Consider the following 27,841-nt stretch of genomic DNA (forward strand, 5'->3'; position numbering starts at 1 on the left):
TTGTCACCAAAAAAGGAATCTTGAGTTTGAGTCTGAGTTCATTTTCACTGCCTGTTTATGTTCCCAGCCAATTGCTTGATCCTTGAACTTTTTGTCAGGATATGACTGCTTGTAAAGTAGAGAGTACTTTGTCCCAAGCTTTAGGGTCCAAGCACTGCTGTTTTCAGAGCCAGTTCTACTCCACTGTCACCCCAGGCGCTGTCACAGCAGCACTCTTCCTCCCCCAAGAACCGCCAACCAGAACCGCAGTCCAGATCCACACAGGGCACAGCAGGAGAACTTTCCTTTGTGCCCACAAAGCACTCCTTGCACTCCTGCTCTGATCTGCTGCTAGATTCTTCCCACTGTGTGAGCCAGGGACTGGGGAAGCAGCTGACAATAGAGCTCTGGGAGCAGCCTCAGGAGCTTCCTGCTGCTGCCACTGCCACCATTGCACCACCTCTGCCACCCCAGGGCTGGTGGCCAGACCAGTCCCAACTCAATCCTGTAGTTTCCCTCTAACCTGCTCTTTGGCATTTGTGGGTTGAGAAGTCTGGTAACTGCTACAGCTCAATGACTCATGGTCTAGGGACTGTTCTGCCGGCTGACTCCAGGTCTGGTCTGTCCTGGAGCGGCCCATGAGGGGCTGTACTCTGCTCCCAGCACAGTGCAATAGACCCTTCCCCGCAACCATCCAGGCTGTCCTGGGCTGGAGACCTGTTTCCCTCTGCTATTTCATGGGTTCTGCAGCTCTAGAATTTGTTCAGAGCCATTTTTTACTGGTGTTTGGAGGGATTTGGGGGAGAGCTTAAGCAAGTCCCTGCTTTCCAGCCGCCATCTTGGCCCTGCCCCCCCCCGATTGACTCTTAAGAAAAGTATTTTCTGCATTGATAGAAGGAGATCCTTCACCAGACATACGCTACATCAATGAAATCGTAATGTGGACCAAAAAATGAAATATGAGTATAATGGTCATATGGAAATATGGAATTATTTTGGAAAAGGAACTTAGAAGTCATCTAGTCTAGTTTCCTACCCAATTCCTGGATTATTTCACTAGTTGGTGATTTTGCTTTCACTTGCATACTTTTGTGATCATCACCACCCTGTTTCACAAAATAGCTTATTCCAAGTAGTAGAGAAGAACTTTCTAATAGTGAGCTGAAAATTATCTCCTTATGACTTCTATTTATGCCTTAGTTTTTCGCTAGCAGCCCAAAATGGCTCAACTTCTTGATAATCCCTGAAATTTTAGATAGCTGAAGACAACTATCTCAAACTCCTTGAACTATTAATTATATGATATAGTTCAATTTTTTGTCTTCAATCCTTGCTGTGGATGTGCTCCAATTTGTCAATGTCTTTCCTAAATTGTGATATCCAGAGTAGAACATAATGCTATTGATATGGTCTAACTAAATTGGAGATAGGAAAACAGTCTCTTTTATGTGAACACAATCTCAAATGAATCAAAATTACAGGTTATCTAGAGGACAGTGGAAAAGACTAGGTTTAAGGTTTCAGTATACTTTTGAAGACTTGCATTTGAAAAATAATAGAAAGACTTTTTGAAGGAGATGTCTGACTGGAAAAAGAGATTTTGTGAGAGGAAAGAGTAAAAGATCTTATTGTCAGACTCTTGACCGACCGTCTGAGGACATTGGCATCCAGAACATTTTACCCAGAAAACTGAATAGAATTGCACAGGATAAGAAGGCAAACAGCTAAATACTATATTGGATTATTGGGAAACATACAAATGAAGTCCATCAACAACTTTTAAGATTAACTACTCACTTCATTTAAAAATTATTTTAATATAGTAACCCATGAAAGGATATGTAAATAAAATATACCGATGTTACCCAAAGCCAAATTTGAAGAAAAAAGAAGTAAGCTTTACTGAATAGGAGTCATTTGATCTGGGTTCTAGTCCCAGACTTTCACTGACTTGCTATGTTACTAACTTCCTTGGGCTCTGGTCTCATTTGTCAAATATGGGAGTTTGAACTTTTGAACCCTTCTAGCACCAATATTCTTTGATTTGATGAGTGGGTCTTTGATGTTAGCAAGTTGGTGAGGGTTTTGTAATTCTTATTAGTAGTAAGTGGACTCAGCACACATGAATTATAGCTCTTTAGAACCAGTATTCTGCAAATGATCCTTTGCATAATGCCCACATAAAAATTTGTTATCTGCTGTAAGTGCACGTTAGAGTAAAAGCTTTGTATTAGAGGTTGCTGCAAGTTTTGTTTTGAGAGGGGGAAATCAAAACCAATTGCCTTTATCTTGACTGTATTAAAATTCACATTTGTGATAATTCTAGTGGCATCTTTATCTTGAAAGTGGCTATCCTTAAAGTCCTCATCAGCGGGAAACTCTTATCCTTATGACACATATTTAAGTACTTCAGTGGATATGTGATTTCATTTTTGTCTAGTATAGATCATAACTTATCTACCCTTTTTGCTATTATATCAATATTTACATTTAATTTAAATGAATAAAGTATCATAAAAGTATCTTTTACAATTACATGTAATTTTGATATTAAGATTTTTTAATTGATAGCTATTTTTGAAACCTCAATTGCTGGTGGGTAGGTTGAGCCAATACATATATTTATTCAGTGCTATATCAATCAAACTCCCCAAAGAATATTTCACGGGGCTAGAGAAAAACACTAAAATATGGAGGAATAAAAGGTCAAGAATCTAAAGGGTCATAATGAAAAAAGGTGGGAAGGAAGAAGGTCTATCAATATTAGATTGTCCAACTTCTGGGAAAGCTAGATAGCAGCCTGGCAGGAGTTAGATATAGTTAGCCCAGCACCTCACAACATATTACCAAGAGAAGCTATTAATGGATACATGACTTAGGTATAAAAAGTCCCATCACAAGCAGCTTAGAGCATCAAGGAAGAAATTCCCTTTTGGAACTATGGGTAGATGAGTTCATCACTTAACAAGTGATAAAGAGGATGACAGAAGATATAATGTACAGTTTTGCATATCTAAATTTAAGAAGTTTTTGCACAAACGAATCTAATGTAGTTAAATTTAGAAAGAAAGGAAGTAACTGGGAAGTAATCTTTACCTCGGATAAAGGATCTATATCCAAGGTGTATATAAGGAATTACAAGAGTTAACAGCTATTTCTCAATATGTAAATGGTCAAAGGATATGAACAGGCAGTTTTCAAAGAAAGAAATCCAAGCTAACAACAATCACATGAAAAAATGTTCTAAATCACCAAGAATTAGAGAAATACAAATGGAAGTAACTCTGAGGTTTCACCTTCTGCCTGTTGGACTGGCAAATATAGCAAAAGAGGAAAAGGAGACTGGAGCGGTGGAGCTGTGGTTTAGGCATTGTGGGGAGCAATTTGGAACTAAGCCCAGAAAGTTGCCTTGACCCACCAGTGCCACTACTAGGCTTGTACCCACAAAAGAATAGAAGAGGAAAAGGATCTAAATGTACAGAAATATTTATAGTAGATCTTTTTCGTGCTAGCTAAAAATTGGAAAATAAGGGGAGATGTGAGTCCAAAAGAATGCAGACGAAATATACTGCTCACCTCCAGAGAAAGGGAATGTACTTAAATTTAATCCAATTAACAAAGGGATACTTTGCAGAACTTAAGAAAGTAATAACACAATTCACTTGGAGAAACAAAAAATATAGAATGTAAAGGGAAATGATGAAAAAGGGAAGGATGAAGGAATAATAACACTTCCAGACCTCGGAGGATAGTATAAAGCATCAGTCATTAAAACTATTTGGCATTGGTTAAAAAATGGGTAAGTACACCATTGGAACAGACTGTTCTCCATATTCCCTGCTTAAAAAACTCCAAAGGCTCTCTTTTGCCTCTAGGGTAAAGTACAAACTCCTCTGTTTTTTGAAGTCCTTCATGGTTTGGCTTCAGGCAATCTTTCTGAGTGCTTTCTTTCAACTACTTTGTTATATACAAACTGGCCCATACCATTCCATCTCATGTCTTTTGCCTTTATATATAATGTCTCCCCTCATCAGCTCCTCATAGAAACCCGGGCTTTCTCCAAGACTCAGTTCAGTTGCTTCTTGTCCTACAGGAAGCCTTTTTTGATTCCCTTCCTCTTTCATCCAGAAATTACTTTCACCTACTCTGTATTTTTTGTATCGATGTTGTTTTTCCCCAGTAGAATGTAAACATAGTGCACGTGCAAAGTCTTCTAAACTTAAGAGTGAGTTGATCTGATATTGCATTGGCCTTATCATTTACTAAGTGTGCCCCTTATGCAAGTTATTTCAACTTTATGATGACTCTGTAAAATGAGGATATTTATAATAGATACCTCGAAGTTCTGTAAGGAAAATAGTATCGGAAAGTTGTCAAGTACTATGGAAATGAATTATCATGTAGTCATAGATTGAAGTAGTCTAACCTGGTGCTTCTATATGAGGAAACTGGCCCAGAGATATTGAGTCGCTTTCCCAAAGTCTCACAGTAATTTAGTAGCAGGATTTTTTTTTTTTACATGGCCAGTGTAGGAATTTGTTTTGCCTAGACTATACCTCTTTGTAATAGCTTTTGTTTTTCTTTCACAGTTGGGGCAAGGGAGAATTTTTCTTGATTGCAAAAAAAAAAAAAATAATCCAAGGTAGGGCATATTATGAGGTGTTTGGCGATGCTCCTAGCATCAATCAGACATTTATTTGGCACTTGTTATGTGCCAAACAGACACTCTGCTGATGAATAGGAGTAAAAGAAACAAAAACAGTCATTGTTATTAAATAGCTTACATTTTAATGGGGGTAGAGGGAGAAAGAACATAAATATAACTCATTATATACAAGATGCGGGGTGGATGGAAGGTGTCCCTAGAAGTGCAGAAGCTAGAAGCAGGGAGGAACCTGGAAAGGCCTCCTCCAAGAGGTAATGCTTGAGCTGAATCTTAAAGAAAGCCAGAAATTCTAAGATTCAGAGGTTAGGATGGAAACTCAAGCATAGGGAACAGCCACTGTAACGTTACAGAGTATGAAAGTTATGGGTATGTGTGAGAGTAGACCATGATAAATAGAAAGGAATAATGTATTAAGACTAGAAAGATAGCAAAAGGCCAAGTTGTGAAGAGCTTTTAAATGCCATAGTGGCGTATATTTGATTCTAGAGGGAACCACTGTTCAAATACAGGGAGTGATATGGTCAGACTTATGCTTTAGGAAAATCATTTTGGCAGCTGTGTGAGGCAGGGATTAGAGTTGGGAAAGATTTTAGGAAGGGAATTTTATTAGTAGGGTATTTCAGTAGTCCAGAGGAGAGTTGGGGAGGGCACAAAGTAGGGTGGAGGCTGTATGAATGGAGAAAAAAAAAGGGTTATTTAGAAAAAGACCTAACATCTTGCAAATGATTGGGCATGTGAAATGAATTCGTATTGCCAGGCGTTACATTAGTCAACAATTATTTATTAATAATATCAATAGCTAGCATTTATACAGCATCTTAAGGTTTGCACAGTACTTCATGTGTCATCCTATTTGATCCCCACAAGAACCCTGGAACGTAAGTCTCCATTTACAGACGAGGAAACTGAAGCATAGAAGTTAGGTGACTCGCCCAGGGTCACACAGAACTAGTAATTATCTGAGGCAGGATTCAAATTGGTGTCTTCCTGACTCTAAGACTAGCACTCTATGCACTGTACTTCCTATAAAGTGCTTGCTCTGTTCTAGGCCCACATTCTGTGCTTAGCACAGGGGATGCAAATGAAAAAGCAACGATAGTCCCCACTTTCAATGAGCTTACATTCAGATGAGAAGAGCCAGGGGAGGAGCACTTAAATGTGGGTGATACTAGGAAAGTAGATTGATACTATCCATTCGGGAACAACGATAATGTTGATTTTATTCTGATTCATGGTTCCAGAGCTAGAAGGTGGGGAGGGAAGAATGGATAAGGCATACCATACATTGTTGAGGTGTTTGAAGAGAGCAGAATGAAGTGAAGCAAAGTAGTCTACTAGAACCTTGATTGATCCAAGTCAGAGAGATTGCTGGGGGAGGGCCATAGAGCCTGGGATTGGCAAAGGAGAGTAAGGGATATTCTAACTCCCCACCTTGACTATTGAGTGAGGAAGCTGGTAACAAATACCCAGTAATCAAAAGGGTGGCCAGGGATAAAATATTATTGAAAGGGCATTGTGTTTCAGTGAATGCCAGAAGATGGAAGGAGTAAGAGATGAAATATGTTAGTTACGGAGGAGGCATTCTAGAAGACACGATGTTGGGATATTATATGGGGAGGAGTTGAGGTCTTTGTGAATGAGGGAATGGATAGCTAGATATGGGGAGGAGGATTTGGTGGGGTTTTTTTTTTTAACCAATGGGAGTTTAGTATCATAAGGATGGGGCAAGTAAAAAGGAGTTTGGGGTATTCCCAATGCGGATTGAATTTAGGCAGAGGAATTGCATTCTATGATGAAGGCGATTGATTAGAAAGTTCAGAGTGGACTTTAGAGATTTCTGTTCTCAGTTGCCATATTGCTGTGTCCTGGGAGGTGTCTGGAAGTCTCCCTTGCAGACATGAGTAGGAAGTGGTGTTACCAGCTGGAAGTGTCTAATTCTGGCAAATCTGGTGTATCAGTAATTAAGGTGGGACTTTTTTACTGTTTTCTCTTTTGGAGCCCTTATTTAATCAAGTGCCCTTGATGAGTCTGCCCTTTGTTTCTTTGATTAAATCAGGAGTCTTTGATGACCTCCTTATCTCAAGGGAAAGCCCAGTTTACATGGGTTTGAATCACATGTTTGTGACACTTTTTGGTCATGTGGGTTTGAGTCCCATGATGTGATGCCTTTTGACCCTGAACAGGGTATATAAGCTCAAAGGTTGGCATTTTTCCTTTGGGGCTCTCGCTCACTGGAAGAGTGTCCTGTGACTTGAAGAAACTCTGGGCAGCCGTTGTTAAGAGCCCCCAGGCTTGTAAACCCAGATGTTGATGCTTCCCTGGTAACTACGAATTGTGATTTGAATTAGACAAGGTTTGTCTGTTGATGTTTGTAATTTCTATTTGTATTTGCTCTGAAGTTCAGGGTGCTGGCTTTTCCTCCTGAACTAAGTGAGTTATATATGTATATTTGATTAAAGTGAGATTGTTAACCCCTTAAATTTACTTTCCTTAGTAAAGCAGATCAAAGAATCTGTGCTAGCAGCTCTTCTTGCTGGTTTTGTTGGGTCTTACACATCAGCAGCAGCTGCTAGCCAAATTGTTATTACATCTGGTAGTCAGTTGTGGTCCTTGGGGTATCTAGAAGCCTGTGAAAGAGACAAGAGAAGATATGTCCTAGCTCTTCTTGCACCAGCTGTAAACCAAACCTAGTCATGTTTAGTTTATAGTCTATATCATAAGTTGAAAATTTGGCATTGTTTTGATTTGCTAAAACCAATCATAAATTCCTGTCCTTGCTCTTCATTCCTACTGAGCCTTGTTCTTTGCCCTCAAAGAATATAGGCTCAATACAAGTTGAGATTATTAACATTGTTTGTACCTGTATCCTCAGCATCTAGCATAGTGCTAAATATAGTCTGCAAATAAAGTTTACATGTAGTAAACACTTTAATACTTGTTGATTTGGTCAGAACTTTATTCCCTGTTCTACTTTATTCTGGCCTTAATTCTTTCCAGAGAAGAATTTAAACACTTCATTATGTAGTCTCTTCCAGTAGCTCAAATGAATTTCCATTTTGTATACTGGACATTTTCATCTGGATGTCCTATCAGTACCACACTCACCGCTGTCTAAAAATGAGCTGAGCATGTAACCCATTCTTCCAGATTCACTAAATCTTTTGACCTTTTTCAGGTATCTAGGATCAAAGAAACCATTCTTCTCTTTTTAAAAAAAAAAATACTTATTTACTATTACATGTAAAAACAATTTTTAGTAATCATTTTAAAAAATCCCACCCCTCCTCATTGAGAAGGCAAGCAATTTACATGTGCAGTCATGTAAAACATTTCCATATTAATCATGTTGTTAAAGAAAACAGATTCCACTCCCCCCCCAAACAAACCAAAAACAAACAGGCCAAGAAAAGCAAAGTTTTATTTTTATTTATTTTTTTATTTAATATTTTAGTTTTCAACATTGATTTCCACAAGATTTTGAGTTACAAATTTTCTCCCCATTTCTACCCTCCCCCCCCCCCCATTCCAAGATGGCATATATTCTGGTTGCCTTGTTCCCAAGTCAGCCCTCTCCTCTTTCACCCCACTCCCCGCCCCATCCCCTTTCCCCACACTTTCTTGTAGGGCAGGATAGGTTTCTATGCCCCATTCCCTGTATATCCTCTTTTCCAGCTGCATGCAAAAAAACTTTAAAAAAAAATTTTAAGCATCTGCTTTTAAAACTTTGAGTTCCAAATTCTCTCACCTCTTCCCACCCACCCTCCCTAGGAAGGCAAGCAATTCAACATAGGTCATACATGTATCATTATGCAAAACACTTCCACAACACTCATGTTGTGAAAGGCTAACTATATTTCCTTCCGTCCTATCCTGTCCCCCTTTACTCATTTTTCTCCCTTGACCCTGTCCCTTTTCAAAAGCATTTGCTTTTGATTACCTCCTCCCCCTACCTGTCTTCCTTTTTATCATCCCCACATTTTCTATCCCCTTACTTTCCTGTGGAGTAAGATACCCAATGGAGTGTGTATGTTATTCCCTCCTCAAGTTGGATCCAATGAGAGTATGATTCACTCATTCCCCCTCACCTGCCCCCTCTTCCCTTCCAACAGAACTGCTTTATCTTGCCACTTTCATGTGAGATAATTTACCCCATTCTATCTCTCCCTTTCTCCCTCTCTCAAAATATTCCTGTCTCACCCCTTAAATTTATTTCATTTTTTTAGATATCATCCCTTCCATATTCAACTCATCCTGTGCCCTCTGTCTATATTCCCTTTAACTCCCCTAATACTGAGAAAGGTCTCATGAATTACACATATCATCTTTCCATGTAGGAATGTAAACAAAACAGTTCAACTTTAGTAAGTCCCTTATGAATTCTCTTTCTTATTTACCTTTTCATGCTTCTCTTGATTCTTGTATTTGAAAGTCAGATTTTCTATTCAGCTCTGGTCTTTTCATTGAGAAAGCTTAAAAGTCCTCTATTTTATTGAAAGTCCATATTTTGCCTTGGAGCATTATACTCAGTTTTGCTGGGTAGGTGATTCTTGGTTTTAATCCTAGCTCCTTTGACCTCCGGAATATCATATTCCAAGTCCTTTGATCCCTTAATGTAGAAGCTGCTAGATCTTGTGTTATCCTGATTGTGTTTCCACAATATTCAAATTGTTTCTTTCTGGCTGCTTGCAGTATTCTCTCCTTGACCTGGAAACTCTGGAATATTGTCGCCAAATTCCAGCGTTTCCAGGTCAAGGAGAAAATACAGCAAAGTTGTAAAAGTACTCTTTAATCTGCATTCAGACTCTATCAACTCTTTCTCTGGAGATGGATAACATTTTTCATTGTAAGTCCTTCAGAATTATCTTGGATCATTTTATTACTGAGAATAAGTAGCTTAAAAATTCACATTTGATCAATATACAATATTGCTGTTACTATGTACAATATTCTTTTGCTTCTACTCATTCCACTTTGCATCAGTTCGTATAAGTCTTTCAGAGTGTCCTGCTTATCATTTCTTATACCACAATAGTATTCCATCACAATCATATACCACAATTTGTTTATTGAGGGAATGGGCATCCCCTCAACTTCTAGTTCTTTGCTCTCAGTAAAAGAGCTGCTATAAATATCTTTGTACATATAGACCCATTTCCCTTTTTGGGATACAGACTTAGTAGTGGTATTGCTGGGTCAGAGAGTATGCATGGTTTTATAGCCCGTTGGGCATAGTTTTGAATTGCTCTCCAGAATGATTGAATTGGTTCACAACTCCACTAATAATACATTAGTGCCTCAATTTTCCCACATCTCCTCCACCATTTGTCATTTTCCTTTTCTGTTGTATTAGCCAATCTCATAGGTGTGTGGTAGTACCTCATAGTTGTTTTAATATGCCTTCTCTAATCAGTAGTGATATAGAGCATTTTTTCATTATGACTGACGATATTTGCTTTAATTACTTCATCTGAAAACTGCCTATTCTTATCCTTTGACCATTTATCAACTGGAGAATGGCTCTTTTTTTTTTTTTTTTTTTTTTTGTTAACAAATTTGACTCAACTCTCCATATGTTTGAGAGATGAGGCCTTTATCAGAGAAACTTGCTGTAAAAGTTTTTTCAGTTATGATTACTGTATATTTCCCTTCATCCTATTTCCCTATTTGTCTTATTATGTCTGTCCTTTCACTCTTTCCATCCTCAAAAATGTTTTGCTTCTGATTACCACCTCCCCAATCTGCCCTCCTATCAGACTCTTCCTCCTCTCCTACTTTTCTGTAGCTAATATAGATTTCTATACCCAAATCAGTATGTATGTTACTCTCTCTTTGAGCCAATTCTAATATCAATAAGATTCAAGTGGTCCCCCCTTATTTCCCCCATCTTCCCCTCCACTCTAAAGCTTATTCTTTTGCACCTCATAATGTGAGATAATTTTTAATCCATTCTACTTCTCCCCCCTTCTTCTAGTGCATTCATCTTTCTCCCCACTTCATTTTATTTTTAAAGATAGCATTCTATCTTATTTAATTATACCCTCTGTCTTTGTATATTTCTTCTAACTTCCCTAAAGAGAAAGTTCTTAGGAGTTACAAGTATCATCTTTCCATGTAGAAATGTAAACAGTTTAACCTCATTGAATCCCTTATGATTTCTCTTTCTTGTTTACTTTTTCTTAAATCCTTCTCTTGAGTCTTGTATTTGAGAGTCAAATATTCTATTCAGCTTTGGTCTTTTTGTCATGAATGCTTGAAAGCCCTCTATTTCACTGAATGTCCTAAACAATGATGTTTAGTTTTGCTGGGTAAGTGATTTTTGATTTTAATCCTAGCTCCTTTTCCCTCTGGAATCTCATATTCCAAGCCCTTCTTATCCTTTAATGTAGAAGCTGCTAGATCTTGTGTTATCCTGACTGTGGCTTCATGATACTTGAATTGCTTCTTTCTGTCTGCTTGCAATATTTTCTCCTTGACCTAGGAGCTCTGGAATTTGGCTCTAATACTCCTGGGAGTTTTCATTTTGGAATCTCTTTCAGGAAGTAATTGTAGTTCTTAAGTTATCTCTCCTGGATCTATTTTCCAGGTTAGTTGTTTTTCCCATGAGTTATTTCACATTTTCTTCAATTTTTTCCTTCTTTTGATTTTTTATTTTTTGTCAGTTTCTTATGGAATCATTAGCTTCCACTTGTCAAAATCTGATTTTTAAGGATTTTCTTCATTAACTTTTGTACCTTCTTTTCCATTTTGCCAATTCTGCTTTTTAAGAATTTCTTCTCTTTAGTGGATTTTTATGTATTTTTCCATTTTGCCAATTCTGCTTTCTAAGCGGTTCTTTTTCTTTAGTGAGTTCTTATGCCTCTTTTTCCATTTAGCCTATTCAATTTTTTAAGGTGTTATTTTCTTCAGTATTTTTGTGCACCTCCTTTACCAAGCCATTGACTCTTTTTCATGATTCTGTTGTATCATTTCTTTACCCAGTTTTTCCTCTACCTCTTTTATTTAATTTTTACAATCCTTTTTGAGCTCTTCCAGGAATTCTTTTTGAGCCTGAGACCAATTCACATTTTTCTTTGTGGCTTTGGATGTTGAAGTCTTGATTTGTTGTCTTCTCAGTATGTGTTTTGATATTCCCTGTTACCATAGTAACTTTTTGTGGTCAGGTTCTTTTTTTTGTTGTTATTGTTTGTTCAGTTTCCAGCCTATTTCTTGGCTTTTAACTCTGTGTTAAAGTGAGGCTCTGCTTCCAGGGTGGAGTGGGCACTGTCCCAAACTTCAGGCCTTTCTCACTGTTCCTCTTAGAGCTAGTTTTCAGGGTCTGTAAGTTTTTAGTTCTTCCAAGGTGGTATGATCTAAGGAGAGGTGTGTTTACTCCTTTCCTGGTCTGTGAGCAACCACAAGCTCTCTTTTTCCACCCTGGAACTGTTTCTAATGGTTCACCTTGCCCTGGGACTGCTGCTGAGATCTGTGTATGCACAATGCGATAGACTCCTGAATCCACTGCCAGCAGAGGATCCCCTGTAATCTCCTTCTGATCATTTGTCTGATGCCCGTACCATCTGTAGGCTGAGAGTTTTTGCAGCAGCTGCTGCTACCACTGCCAGTTCAGTTGGCTCCAAGGTTTGCTTCTGGTTTCCTGGGGCCTGGCCTGTGGGCCTGTACTCTGCTGTGCTCCACTCTCACCGTGGTGCAACAGATCTTAACTGCTGAACTTCTATGTTGTCTTTGGCTGGAAAATTGTTTCACCGTGTCCTTTTGTGGGTTCTGCTGTTGCAGAATTCATATTGAGATGTTATTTAAAGGGGAATTTGGGAGAGTTTAGTTGAGTCGCTGCCTTTTCTCTGCCATCTTGGCTCTCCATCCCCCATCCCCAACCCCTCAAAGGATCAAAACCTTTCTTCTCTTTTCCCTTCCAAATCCCCCCCCCCCAAACTATTTTAATTTACATAATAACTCTTAGCTATCTCCTTTCTAGTCACTCTGGCACGACCTAGTCCAGGGTACCATTACCTCCCATCCATCTAGCACACTTCAGCCAGAATTATCTTCCTAATGCTAAATTATTATCATGTCTATATGTCCCTTTCTTATTCAAAACCCTTAAGTGAATCCATTGCCTGTGTGATACAATACAACTGAAATAATTTCACACATTCTTCTTCTATTCTCAAAACAAACTCTTCAAGAAGGAAACAGATTCTTAAATCAGAATAATCCACATGATTTCATTCCTGTCATTAGAGTTATCAGTAAGTAGTCATAATTTGATCAGAGGCCTGTTGATTTGTCATACTGGCACATGTGTGTCCAGAGTCCAAAAATTGCTCCATGAACTACATGTAAAGTAAAATGTGTTAGCATAGAACTTAAATTCTGCTTTGGGAAATAAATCTGTCTTGGGAATTAAATAAAAAGTTTTATTTTTCACCTATTTGAAGCTCATAGGATTACAGATTTAGACTTAGACCTGATTTCAAATCACATGGCAGGAAGTAACTTAATTCTCTTCCACTCATAATGTCAAGCAGAGAATGTATTTGTTTTTCCCTTGACCTGCCTCAGGTTCCCACATTTCTGCCGTAACTCTCTTTCCCACTGAGACATATGATAGGTCATCCAAACACAACATGTTAGTGTAGAGTGACTCTAAAGAATGAATATGGGCAGAAAATGGGGTCCTTAGTATTTAGGTAGTTAACTCATAGTTATAAAATGTTCATGTTGTCCCTGCTTCCTTACTTACATTGCATAGGGAAAGAAACTGATCTCTGGAGGAGTTAGAGAAGTTGTGACTGTTTAAATGACTTGAAATGAAAATGGACACATTTTAGGAAGGCATATTTGCTTGGGTCAAACTGCCTATATTTAAATTTTAAGCTGTCTTTTCATCTTGGACTTTTGAAGAAGGTAAGGGGAAAGCCTCACTTGAGAGCTCAAAAACCAAAAGAGCCTTTTGAATTTCTTCACCTAAATCTTGGCCTTTGGTACTTCTTTTTTTTAATGTTGCCTTTGGGTGATTGGTTGTGGTTGCTTGAATCAGTCTTTTTTCTCTTAATTTGGTTTTTATAATGTGCAGTTCCATCCAACAATTTCATTATAAAAGGGGGACAGTAATGACTGTAGTGTTTACCTAATAGGCTCCTTCTAAGGACCAAATGGGATGATGTGTGCAAAATATTTTGCAAACCTTACATCCCTAAACATCAGTAGTTATTATTACTGTTAATTCCTCTTCCAACCTCGGTTCTCTTAAGGTTATTGGTTAGAAATGTTGTTTGCACTAATGCTTTGTAGTCACCAGATGGCACTGTTGCTTTACTACAACAGCTTGTGCTAATTATACTTTCAATTGAGATGCTGCAATAGCCTGTTCCTTACTTTAATCATAAAAATGTCAGCCATGTATTCATTTGCCATCGCAGTCTAGATAAAAAAAAAATGGGCATGCTCAAGATTTCGTTTTGAGAAGAAATCGGTGCCAGATTTCCTTTGCAGTGTCTAATGCTACTGCAAATGGCCCATACATTAAATAGCCTCCATTAAAGGGATAGCTCTGTCCTTAATTCACCCTATTGTGTCATCCTGTTGCACCACAAAGAATATGCAGGATCACAAGGTGTTTTTTTTAATGCTTGCAGCAAATAGGGAAGAGGGTGAGTTAAGGTGATAGTAGTGGTTTTTTTGCTGGATTTTTTTTTTTCAATTTGAGAACGACTAATATGAGAATCATAAGCTTTTTAATGCTGATTTGTTCATCAGATACGGAAATTAATTTAGCAGACAAGATAAGCTTAGAATCCACCTGCTCTATGCCTCTACGCCTCTACCTTCAAAATGTCACATCAACTTTATTTTTCAATATTCTCTTCATCCCATCCAAGCCACTCAAAAATCCAGAGGATTTGGGTTTGAATTTAGCTCTGTAACTTATTAACTGTTTGGCCTTAGACATTCAATCCATAAACTTTTTTTAAGCCTCTACTATGCTCCAGGAACTCTGAGAGGATACATAGACAAAAACCAAAACAGTTCTTGTCCTCAAAGATGGTACGTTTAGCAGGTAGATAACAAGCATACACTTAGGTATAATACAAAATAGAGGGAAGGTGACCTTGGAGGAAAAGTTGCAGCTGGTGGAACTGGACAAAGCTTCATGTCAGAGGTGGTGCTTGAGATAAGATGTGAAGGAAATCAAGGATTCCTGGAGATAAAAGTGAGGAGGGAGTAGAGTGGATGCTGAGGCAGAAAGGAGATTATAAATCATGTAGCACAGTTCCTCATTATATAGTTGAAGAAGCTGAGACCTACTCAGAGTTGTCCCAAATCAAGCTGCATCTCCTGACATTTTTACTTTATATCATCCTCAAGTTAAATATATATTTTGGCTCTCCATTGATCATAAATAATCTTTATAAAGTTCTTTCATTGGCAAATATTTATTTGTATACTAAATTCACAAGTTACATAATGGACATTCAAAATGCTTATTGATTGGGTAGCTGAAATTCTGAGTTTTCCTAGTCATTAACTGATCTTGTCTTGCTACTCATGAGGTTTCATAGTTTTCCTTATTTTTTAGTCTCTTCTTTTCTTTGAAAAAGCTACTGTTTTGCTCCTTCTTACATGAGACTGGGTTTTAAAAAATCATAAACATGATATAGTGGATTTATGTGTTCTAAATTTAGAGTTTAAATGTTAGGTAATTCTACTTCTGTGTTTCTAGCATGAATTACTAAAGTAGTTTTATGTGTATTAGGTTTTTTTCATGGATGCAATTTCAAAATTATTTTTAAAAACAGAGTATGGTTAATCCCATAACAGATTGTATCTACATCTATGGCTCTTGGTGACAGACAGGAATGCACTATTCACTGGGGGAGACATTAACAGCCCAAGAAAAAAGGACAAGCCTTTTCTTTGCCTACCAAATGTTGCTTTGATATGAGATACTAAAAGCTGTTGAATTGATTTTCCTAAGGCCTAAATCTAACCATGTCACCCCTCTATTCAGTAAACGCCAGTGGCTTTCTGTGTCAAATGTAAAATTCTCAGTTCATACCTTTTCCAGTTTTCTTACACCTTACTTCCCTCCACATACTCTGTGATCCAGTGAAAATACTCCTTAATTCTAATGCCTTCCCTCAGTTATTATCTGCAACTTATCTCAAATATATCTTGTTGGAACTTCCTAGGAGAGTTTTAAAAAAGAAATAAGCATAGTAGAGGAAAAGTTGGAAAAAGAAATGAGTAATGCAAGAAGATTATGATAAGAGAATTAACGGGTTGGTAAAAAGAGGCACAAAAAACACTGAAGAAAATAGCACCTTAAAAAACAGAATAGGCCAAATGATAAAAGAGCTGCCAAAAAACCAGTGAGGAGAAAAATACCTTGAAAAGCAGAATTGGCCTAAAGGAGGTCCAAAAGCTCACTGAAGAAAATTATTTCTTAAAAATTAGAATGGAACAAATGAAAGTTAATGACTTTATGAGAAATCAAGAAACAAATCAAAAGAATGAAAAAAAGGCAATATGAAATATATTGTAAAAATAATTGACCTGGAAAATAGATCGAGGAGAGATAGTTTAAAAATTATTGGACAACCTGAGAAGCTATGATGAAAAGGAACCTGACACTCATCAGAACTAGTTCTAAGAGGGAAGAATATATATACACTCAGTTGTGAATAGAAATGTAGCTTACTCAATAGGAAAATAGGAGGGAATGGGAACAAGAGAAAGGGGTGGGGGAATAATAAAAGGTAGGGCAGGTTATGGAAGGCAGTGCTTAGAAGCAAAATAAATTTTTGAGGAGGGATAGGATAAAAAGAGAGAGAAGAATAAACAGAAGAAAATGGGATGGGGGAAAATAGTAATCATAACTCAATGTGAATGGAATGAACTCACCCATAAAACTTAGCTATTCTCAGCAATACAGTGATCTAAGACAATTCTGAAGAACTCATGATGAAAGTGCTATCCACCTCCAGAGAAAGAACTGGTGAAGTCTGAATGCAGATCGATGCATACTTTTTTTTTCAAACTCTGATCAATACAACAATCCAAGACAATTCCAAAGGACACATGATTTAAAAAAAAAAATGCTAGCTTCCTCCAGAGAAAGAACTGACAGCTCTGAATGCCAACTGAAGTGTAACTTTCTCTAATTTGTTGGGGGGGTGAGGCGTGGAGTGGTGGCAATAAAACATGGAAATGTTTTGCACGATTTCACTTGTATAATTAATATCATTGTGCTTGCTGGGGGAAAGGGGAGTGTGAAGGGAGAAATTTCTAACTCAAAATTTAAAAAAAAAAAAAAAAAAGAACGTCCAAAATAAATAATGTTTGGAAGAGTTTTATGTAAGGTAAATGGAGGGTAATCTTGGAGAGAAAGCAGTAACCCCTTGGGGTTGGGTGTGGGGTCACAAAGAAAGGGCCTCCTATAGAAGGTGGGCTTTGAACTGAGTCATGAAGGAAGTGAAGCCGGGGAAACTAAGAGTTGGGGGGGGGGAGTGGGGTGAGTTGGGAGAACATTTCAGGTATGGGACAAAGCCAGTACAAAGGCATGGAGTTTGAAGATGGCATAGTGTGTGAGGAACAATGAATAGGCCAGTGTTTGTAGATTGCTTGGAGAGGAATAAACTGTAAAAAGATTGGAAGGTAGGAAGGAGCCAGGTTATGAAGTGCTTTAAAGGATTTTATCTTGGGGCTAATAGGGAGTGGGATGACATTGGCAGATCAGAACTTTAGGAAAATCACTTCAGCTGAATGGAGGATGGATTGTAGTGGAGAAAGTCAGGAAAATGAACAAGAAAGCTTGTAATGATGAGAGGAGATATTGTTTAAAAAAAAAAGTGAGAGATGAGAGCCTGTGCAGGAGTGATAGTAAAGTGTATGAATAGAGAGAAGGGGATAGATAACAGAGATATTGTGAAGGTAAAAACATTAAGATTTGCCAACAGATCCAGGTATGTGAACTTTGTGGTGTATGTATGGGTCTTTGTGAAGGAGTAAAGGATGATACCCATGTTATGAGCCTGGGTGGGAAATGGAAAAGGAGAGGAGAATTTGGAGGGAAAGATAATGAACTTTGTTTTGGAAATGTTGGATTTGATGTGGTGTCTTTAGGATATCCAGTTTGGTGTGTCCAGAGATAGTTAGTGATCCGGAATTGAGCTTGGAAGAGAGATTGGGCTGAATGTGTAAATCTGGGAATTATCAAGATAGAGATGATCTCTGAACTCAAAGAGCTGATGAGATCACTAAATAAGATAATGTAGAGGGAAAAGATAAGAGAGTGTGCTCTTTTGCCTGGATAAAAATTCAACAAAGTAAACTGAGAAGGCAAGGTAAGAACAGTAGAACTAAGAGGAAGCAGTATCATCAAAACCTAGAGAGGATTTAGGAAGAGTATCAGAAGTCCGCAGAAGTCAAAGTGAAGAGTCAACTGAGAAGAAGTGAAGGGTACAGATGATTTTTTAAGTAGTTTGGTCCAGAAGGAAGGAAAGATAAAGGACTGCAGGTGGTTGGGAATGGTTGAATCAAATGAAAATTTTTAAGGACGTGCCAATGTATGCAATATATTTGTAGGCAGCAAAGAAGGAGAAAAGGCAGATTTAAAATGTAGGGATGATGGGGGGACATTGAGTTTGAGAGCACTGGAAGAGATGAGATCAAAAGTGCACATAGAGGGATTTGCTTTGGCCAGAAGGGCCATTACTTTTTTTGTAAATTTGTAGATTTGTAAAAGAGTAGAGGGTAGGGGAAGATAATCTGAGCCATGTGAGAAGAGGAAAAGAAGGGAAGAAGAAGCAGCTCTTTGCAAATACTCTGAAATGAGGTAGATCTTCAGCTGAGAGGTAGGGGGTGCTGGGGGAGTTTGAGAGATGAAAAGGTTTGGAATAATTGTTCTAGTGAATGAGATAGCTAATTGAGTAGGAATATGTAAAAGGGGAGTGATTAGACTTGTGCGAAGGCAGCTCGTTGGAGCAGTGGACAGAATGAGGTGCCTCAAGATCACCCTCACACCCTTCCTAACTGAATGACCCGGGCAAGTCACTTTACAACTGTTTGCCTAGTTTACTCAGCTATAAAATGAGGATGATAACACCTGCTTTACCAGGGTTGTTGTAATAATCAAATGCAGTGTTTGTAGAGCAGTTATCACAATGCCTGGCACATAGTAAATGCTATATTAATGTTATAATAATTACTATTGTTATGATTTTCATCATCACTACTACTTATACTATTATGATTAGCCTCAGAGGGCAGAACTATGAAAACTGGGCAAAATTTATGGGGAGGCAGGCAGCTCTATGAGGAAAAAGTACAAAAATGAGTAGGCTGCCTCAGGGAGTATCGATTTCTCGGTTCCTGTTGGTATTTTCAGAGAGACAGAAACTTCTCTAACTTGCCAGTAATTTTATAAAGACTCTTTACTGGGGGTCCATCAACTTGCATGGGAAAAAAAAAATTGCATCTTTATTTTCAGCTTTATGCATTTAAAAAAATTATTTTGAGAAGCATTTCATAGGCTTCCCACACTGCCCAAAGGCAGTCCCATAACACAAAAAAAAAGGTTAAGAACCCCACTTTAGAAATAATATGGGCTGGACAAGGTGAGGTTCCTTCCGTTTCAGAGATTTTACTATCATGATAAAACTGCTAGGATTAAGTAAAATAGTAGAGACAGGTTGTCCCATGTGGTTGGCTCCCACTAGTTAGAAGACCCTTTATATAACTTTTTGAAGGATAACAATGTTTTTGCTTGAGGTCAGTTTGATCTAGCAGCTTTGTGTTATGCTTTTTGTATATCAATAGAGGCTCTAACCTTGGTGGTTGTTTCTAATAATGCTTTTTTTTTTTATGGTTCAGGTGATTTGTTGGGGTTATTTTCCCTTTATGTGCCTTAAGATATCATTTAGGTAAGGAGAATGAATTTATTAGATTTTAACAGTTAGCCATAATAATAATAAATATAGTTAAAATACATATTTTCACAGAATAGTATGCTGTTTTGCAGGTATTATTGGGGCAAGTGCCTGATGGCTACTGTGGTGACAACAATGAGACATAGAGAGGTCCCAATTTTTATGGTGTTATTCTCTCACTATTCTTCTGGTTGCTACTGCTAGGAATATGATAGAATAGGGGGAGATGTAGTTACAGTGTCATGGCTCCTTATTTGCTATTTCTCATGCATTTTCCTGTACTGGTTAGGTTCCCAGGTCCAGTCACAAACAGATCCATTTAACCTCTGGTTTAGTGGAACTTTTAAGACAGTCTATTTAACAAACTGTTTGCTGAGAAACAGCCTGGCTAAGTATAGAGAGTTTCGTTGCCAGAAGGCTGGCTTCTTGATGATAAGTTCTTTGAGTGTGATAACTCATGGGAAAAAAAAAAAACCCACTATGAAATGGTAATCTTTGAAAACTTCCATTTTTTGCAGTGATAGTGGCAGAAAAAGGAACAAGGTTTTAAATAATCACAGTTTTTAGACCCTCTATTAACATTCACTTAGGTGTTGGATACTAGAAATGTGAGAATGTCGTCCAGTGACATGGTGATTGAACATAGTAGTAGAGGAATCATATCAATTTTGACCTTTTTTTTCTATTAATGAAACCTTAAAATAAAAAAAAAGTTATATGTTAATGAAAGAAAAAATGACATTCAGGTTCTCCTTGGGCAATCAAATCAAAAAGTTCATAAAACCACCTCTGGATGAACAACAAAACTAGCTCTCACCAGAAAATCAGTATAGTGAAAGGAAAGCTGAATTCTTTATCATACATAAGGAATGGCTCCCTGCATGGGCAGAGGGAGGGATATAAGGGGAATTCCAGGTGTAAAAACAAATAATAGTTTTGTTTTGTTTTGTTTTTTTAAAGAAAGAACCTTAGATTTTAGAGTCAGTGAACCTGACTCCACCATTTACTACTAGTATGTACTTCAGGCAAGTTCCTTAATCTCTTGCAGCCTCAGTATATTCAGCTGTAAAATGAGAAGCTGGGCCACATTACCTCTAAGGTAGTTTGCAGTTTGAATTCTGGTGGTTTTATGAACTTTTTGATTTGATTGCCCAAGGAGAACCTGAATGTCATTTTTTCTTTCATTAACATATAACTTTTTTTTTATTTTAAGGTTTCATTAATAGAAAAAAAGGTCAAAATTGATATGATTCCTCTACTACTATGTTCAATCACCATGTCACCGGACGACAAGAATCACTTAAGGGGACAATGGGTCATCTCACTGTAGTGCTTCTTAAAGGCATTTGCCAAAAGATTGTTATTCAAATAACTGCAGCTTATACATTAATTTGAAAGACATACCAGATGGAGTCCTGACTAGAAGATCCAAAAAAAAATAAGTCACAGTGAGTCATTTTTCTAGTCCAGATCAGTTTAGGGAGCCAGACAGAAAGGTCTGCAGGCACACTGGGGGTGGGTCTAGATAGGAGTAGCTAAGCAGAGCATTCTAGCACAGGGAAAGGATGTGCATCAGAACAAGAAGAGTACAGAGGGAGTTTAGTTTTGTGCAGGGTGCAAGAATAGATGCAGATTGGCAGCTCTCTCACCTGATCTTCAGTTGTTGGTCACAGATTCAGATTTGACAGAAAGGGAGACCTGCCCCTAGGGGAAGGAGTGGTCATGGTTCCTAAGCTGTGTACTGAACAAGGAACAAGTTCAGAAGTAAGTAGGAGCTGTGGAGTGCTAACCCAAGAGTGAAGTGGGTCTCAGTTCCAACTTCTAACCTAATCTAAAGCCTACAGAGGAATAACTAGTGCAGGAATCCCAGGACCAAGGGGAACCTGCAATTCTGTCACTCACAACCAGCAGAACTTTCCAGCTGGTTGGTAGGGACTTAGTTTAGAAGCAGTCTACTAGAACTATGATTGAGGCAAGCCCACGGTTGTATTGTTCAGATCCAAACCCAGGTCAGGAACTTTCAGAGCTCCAACAGAGAGGCAGAAATCAGACATTGCCCTTTATCAGACCATTTTAGGAGCACTGAAAGTTTGCAGGTCTTCCAATCTGAGCTGACCCTAAAAGCCTGGAATAATACAACACTCGATACTCCCAAGAAAGCAGCAGAAGAACCATCCTAAACATTTCCTCAAGAAATGTTCAGAGTCCGGCCCTAATGTAAAGCCTGGGGTCAGAAAGTAGGCTGGAAGAATGAGCAAACAAAAAAAGAATCCCCCCTATTTAAAAATAGTGACAAGAATGCTTAAGATACAAACCCAGAAGAGAATGACTCCAAAACATAAATATACTAATTTTAATAACTAGCATTTACACTGTGTTTTAAAGTTTGCAAAGCACTTTACAAATATAGTCCCCCTTTGTCCTGATGACAACAACCCTAGAAGATAGGGGTTATTATTATGTCTGTTTTACAGATGAAGAAACTGAGGCAGGCAGAAATTAATTTTTTCACACATCTAATAAGTGCCCTAGGTCGGATTTGAACTTGGGTCTTTCTTATTCCAAGTCCAACACTCTATCCCCTACGCCTCCTACCTGCCTCAAAGTAAAACATAACTTTGGTACAAGTTCCACTAGATTTTTGGAAGATTAGTTTTAAATTTTAAAAAGTTTTTATAAATGAAATGAGAGTGCTAGAGGAAAAATGCAAAAGAAGTGAGATCTGTGGAAGAAAGAATTCAAATGGAAATTGAGAGTTTGGAATAAACAGTTTACAATCTTTCCCAAGCAACAAATTCCTTGAAAATTAGAGTGGACCAAATAGAAGGTGATGAGTCCATGAGATAGAAAGTCAAGAGACTGGAAAATAATAAAAGAAAATGTGAAGTACCTCATAGAAAAAAACAGCAGACCTGGAAAACAGATGATTTAAGAATAATTGTAATACCTGAAAACTGCTTCAGGATATCACAAGAGAGGGGGCTGAGCCAAGATGGCGGCTTGAAAACAGGGACTTGCTTAAGCTCTCCCCCAAATCCTTCCAAACATCTGTAAAAAATGACTAAACAAATTCTAGGGCTACAGAACCCACGAAATAACAGAGGGAAACAAATCTCTAGCCTAAGATGGCCTGGATGGTTGCTGGGAAGGGTCTATTGCACCATGCTAGGAGTGGATCTTAGCCCAGCATGGGCCTTGCCACAACAGACCAGGCTGTTCAAAAAATGTTCCAAAAAAAAAAAAAGTTGTTTTTACATGCAACTAGGAAATAAGATATGCACGCAGTGGGGTATAGAAATCTGTCTTGCCCTACAAGAAAGTAAGGGGAAAGGGAATGGAGTGGGGGAGAGTGGGGTGACAGAAGAGAGGGCAGACAGGGGCAATCAGAATTCATGCCATCTAGGGGTGGGGGGGGGGGGAGGTAGAAATGGGGAGAAAACTTGTAACTCAAAATCTTGTGGACATCAGTGTTGAAAACTAAAAATATTAAATAATAATAAAAAAATAATGTAAATTTATTTTATAAATGTAAAAAAAAGATATAAGAGAGAAGTGGCCAGATCTCTTAGAACCAGAGGGCAAAATGGAGATCAAAAGAACTGAAAGAAACTCCTAAATGAAAACTCTTGTGAACACCATAGGCAAAATCTAGAGCTTCTAGATCAAAGGAAAAATAATGCAAGCAGTCAGAACAAAAGAATTGAAGTAGCAAGGAGCCACAGCCATGCACAATTTAGCAGCTGCCGCTGTGGAGAACTTGGAGTAGTACAGTATTCCAGAAAGCGAAAGATAAAGGGTTCATTCAAAATTAACTTACCCACAAAAACTAAATATTATCCCACATGGGAAAATGGACTTTTATTGAAATAGAGAACTTCCAAACATTCCTGATTAAAAGATCAGAGCCAGATGGAAACTTTGAAATAGAAAAACATGAAAAGGTAAACATAAGCAAACAGTGTGTTAGAAGAGAGAGGATAGTGATAAAGATGCAGACAGGAAAAGAAAGGAAAGGGGCAGCTAAATATTTTAAAAACATAGAAGAAAGTAGAAGGAATTTCAGAAAGGGATTTAGACAAGTAGGGTATTGTAGATAGATTATCATCACAGTGTTAAATTTAATATATGAACTTTTAAAAAATCTAGTGATTCATGTAATTGAAATTCAAGGTTTTATATGCAAGCCACTTTTTCTGTTCTTTGTATGCAGAAATGTTCATATTTTATTTACTTCAAAATAAAAATTTTTTTGGAAGAGTAGAGGGGTCTTTCACATGTTATGACAATGGTAAAAGAACAGATATTGAGACAGACTGTTACCATTTCCTAAAGAAGTTTAAACAATTTAAATTATAACAGAAAGCAAAAGGAAATATTTTACCTAGCAAAAACTTTGAAGAGTGAGGAGTATGATGTAAGAAGACTGGAAAGGTAGGAGGAGGCTGGATTAAGAAGGATTTTGAATGCCAACAACAGCATTTTACATTTGATCCTGGAGGCAATAGGAAGCCACTGGAATTTATTGAGTAGAAGGAGTCTGACATGGTCAAATCATTTTACTGGGAGGATGGAGGACCGATTAGAATGGGGTGAGACTCAAGGCAAGTAGACCTGTCAGCAAGCTGTTGCTATAATCTAGGCATGAGGTGAGGAGGGCCCCTGTCAGAATGGTGAAATAAGTTTTTACTCATCAAGACAAAGATAATTGGAAAAGCAGGTTGGCCAGTCATGTAGAGAGCAAGGGATATTCTATGAATATTTCTGCTTCATTAGTTGGCATGTAATGCCCAGAGACCTTGAGGAAACCTCTAAGACATTGAATATACCCCCTGTGGAGGATTTACATGATGACTTGGGCAAGAACTGTACAGATTGAAAGGGAAAATATATTATGTATATGTTATGTAAGGACTTAATCAATTGGAGGGAGATTACACCTTGAGATTACAGATTCATCTGTATATCTAAAAACTATAGAAATTACTTTGGTCCTTCATTTTAGCTGCCAAACTGAATTAACCTTTTTTTGTGGAAAATGCATTCTGAGTTCTGAATAATCAATTTACAAATAAATTAAAGCACAATAAGCCCCAAAGCACTTAAGTACTAGAGTATTGCTCACAGCTGTGAGGGTTATTATGCTAAATGACATAGTTGCTACCCTCTGTGACCTCCCTTCTTAGTTCAAAAGAATATGAATTTGTAGAGCACAACCATTGTAAGTAGGAAATGGTCTTTACCTTAAATAATCAGATTGCTTAGGACATTTTCTAATTTTTATTTTTCCTATTTGACTAAGGAACCATTTATATCTTGTCTCTTGTCATTAAAAAATCTTTATCAAAACAGATTGATCCACTTAGCTACTTTCAAGGTAATTAAATGTTTTACTGAAAAAGTAGCATGCCATCTTTTTTATTTGTTTTCTGATGAAAGCATTGTATAAGTTAGGTGAGTTCTGGACAGTTGACTTATTACTGTTTATACTGTTCTAGATTAAGTGACCACAGTTCATTTGGGGGTATTGTAAGGTTGTAGAATTGACTGCTTTACTTATTTTTTGGAGGGGGGTAGGCAGGGCAATTGGGGTTAAGCGACTTGCCCAAGGTCACACAGCTAGTAAGTGTGTCAAGTGTCTGAGGCTGGATTTGAACTCAGGTCCTCCTGGCTTCCGGGGCAGTGCTGTACTCACTGCACCACCTAGCTGCCCTGAGTTGACTGCTTTAGATAGAAATTAATATTTTTTTAAAATTATTCTTGTTTCTTTTTCAAATCTTTTTCCTGTATTTTCTGTATGCTATCAGTATACATTAATATTGTAAGTCTTAGTATTTTCTGTGTTTCTTGTTATACTAATCCATTCAGTATTTCCAAATGTGGGTATACTTTCCTAAAGTGTAGATCTCAGCCTTTTCATACCTTAGCCTAGACAATCTTTATGAGTTTCTGGAAAATTGATCACCTCATTGCCAACCTTTTGGTTGTAAGTCTTGTAGTAACCAAGTGCTTGAGCAACATATGCAGTCTGTCACTGGTTTCAGTCTCAAAGCCTTTACAATTTGGGTGGGACCTGCTAGAACTTGTGCTTTGCTGGCACATCCTTTAAGAATCAGGGGTTGTCTCCGTGCTATGGTAAGGCATCAGAGTAAGACTTTAGTAGAAGGCTAGAAAATACATGGAGAGGATGTGGAGTCTCTATTGTTTTTAAGAGTAGTCTAGGAAACCTGTCAATATGATTTGTGGAATCCTATTACTGAATAACTTGAATGTTTCCCATGGCATTTTAAATCATTTTCTGTTGTCTAGAGGGTAGAATAGCTATTTGCCTTAATCCATATTCTGTCCTTGTATTTGCCACATCGCCTGTATTAGGGTCTTATGCATAGGTGCTCACAAAATATTTTGTTGAATAATGTCTAATTCTTTTATTAAATTCCATCATCAGGATCACTATATTTAATTCAATTTCACAAACATTCAGTACCTTCTATGAGCAAGGAACTGTATTGGTGCTAGAAATACAAAGGCAATAGGGGAAAAAAAAGTCCTGTCCCCAAGGAGCTTCCTACTGGGGTGGAAGAGTTTACTGACTACATTTACACAGATAAATAAATACAAGAAAATTTGAGAAAGGGGTGTCCAAAGGAATCAGAAAAGCCTTTTCTGAAGAGAAGGTACCTGATAAATTTTGAAGGGAGCTAAGGATTCTAAGAGATAGAATGAAGGGAGAGGCCTGCCTGTGAAGGGTCACAAAGTCAGTAGACTACATGCTGACTTTGGGGAAGATCAGATAGGCAGGGGCAGGAGTAATCAAAATAAGTCCAGTTGAGGTGAGTGATAGCCAAACTATGAAGGGCATTAAATGTTATAGTATTTGTAAAGTGCTTAGCATAGTACCTGGCACAGAATATGCACTTAATACGTGCTTGTTCCCCCTTTAGATGCCAGTTTAAGGAGTTTTGTCCTGGGGGCAGTACAGAGCTCCTGAAGATTCTTGATCAAGAAAGTAACATTGTCAGACCTGCGTTTTAGGAAAATTATTTTTATAGCTAGATGGAGGATAAATTGCAGAGGGAAGAGACTGGAAGAAGGGAGACTGGTTAGGATGATGTTCTAATAGCCTAGGCAAGAGTTCATGTAGATTTGAACTAGGCAAGTGGCAAAGTAAAGATGGAGAAGGTACAGATGTTGTAGAGATAGACTTGACAGAACTTGACAACTGATTGGCTGGTTACATGAAAGGTGAGAAAGAAAGAAGAGTCAGGGGTGACTCAGAAAAACCTGATGATTAAAGGTATGGTAGTATCTTCCAACACACATGGGCAAGTTTGGAAAGGGATAGGTTGAGTTTGAGATGCATAAGAGACTTCTAGGCGGAATTATTCAAGCAGTTAGTTATTTGGGACTTGAGGTCAGAAGGATTAGGACCAGATATATCAATTTGAAAGCCTTTTGCACAGATGTAATTCAGCCCATTGATGCTGCTGAGATGATAGAGAAGAGCATGTGGAGAGATTAAAAAACAGAGTTCTGGAGGACACCCACAGTTATGGGACAGATGATGATAAAGCTAAGGAGAGTGGCTGGACAGGTAGAGAAGAGCTAGGGAATAGCAGTGTAGGAAAAGCCAAAGCTAGAGTGGGGTCTTGTAGTATGAGAACTGGCCATCCCAATTTAGAATTGTTGGTATCCTTAGAGAAAACAATTTCAATTTATAGTGGAGTTGGAAACTACAAGTATAGGGGCAATGAGTATATAGAACTTTTTCTAGTAGTTTGGCTATGAAAAGGAGGTTATAATATTTCAAAGACCGAACAGAAGAGTCATATGTACAGTTTTTAAAATTTTGGTTTTTGCTTGGATTTTATGGTAATGGAATTTGAGAATTAAACATTAACAGAATGTTTATTCTTCGGTCTCAGCCCAGGCTAACCCTAATTCTCTGTCCTTTCAAGCACCATGTGTCAAAAATCTGAAATAGGAACACAAACAAAAATATATGTATTTCTTTCAATTTTTAATTTGTTTACAATAATTTTGTGTTTTCCAGTAGACGAATACATTGCCATTGCCAAGGAGAAGCATGGGTACAATATGGAGCAGGTAATAAAGTGATTTTTTTTTTCTCATTGCCATTAAGTGGGGTTCTATAAACAAACTGCTGAAAAGGATTTTCTTTTGGTACTATACTACAGTTTTCTTATTGAAAATGCTTTTGTACTTAACACCATTACTCAGGTATCTCTTTCTCTGTGTTTCTGTCTCTCTG

The 27,841-nt window shown here is 37.8% G+C and overlaps 1 protein-coding gene across 1 annotated transcript in view; it reads left to right on the top strand.

Moving 5' to 3' along the window:
• Positions 1-27,841, top strand: part of RCOR1 (REST corepressor 1) — a 132,236-nt gene that overhangs the window by 79,249 nt on the left and 25,146 nt on the right. The window contains exon 4 of the mRNA XM_036750439.1: positions 27,623-27,675. Coding sequence (XP_036606334.1) covers positions 27,623-27,675 — 53 coding nt within the window. The remainder of the gene's footprint in view (positions 1-27,622; positions 27,676-27,841) is intronic.

The sequence above is a fragment of the Trichosurus vulpecula genome, chromosome 3 (genome assembly GCF_011100635.1).
Source record: "Trichosurus vulpecula isolate mTriVul1 chromosome 3, mTriVul1.pri, whole genome shotgun sequence".
In the NCBI taxonomy this organism is placed as follows: domain Eukaryota; kingdom Metazoa; phylum Chordata; class Mammalia; order Diprotodontia; family Phalangeridae; genus Trichosurus; species Trichosurus vulpecula.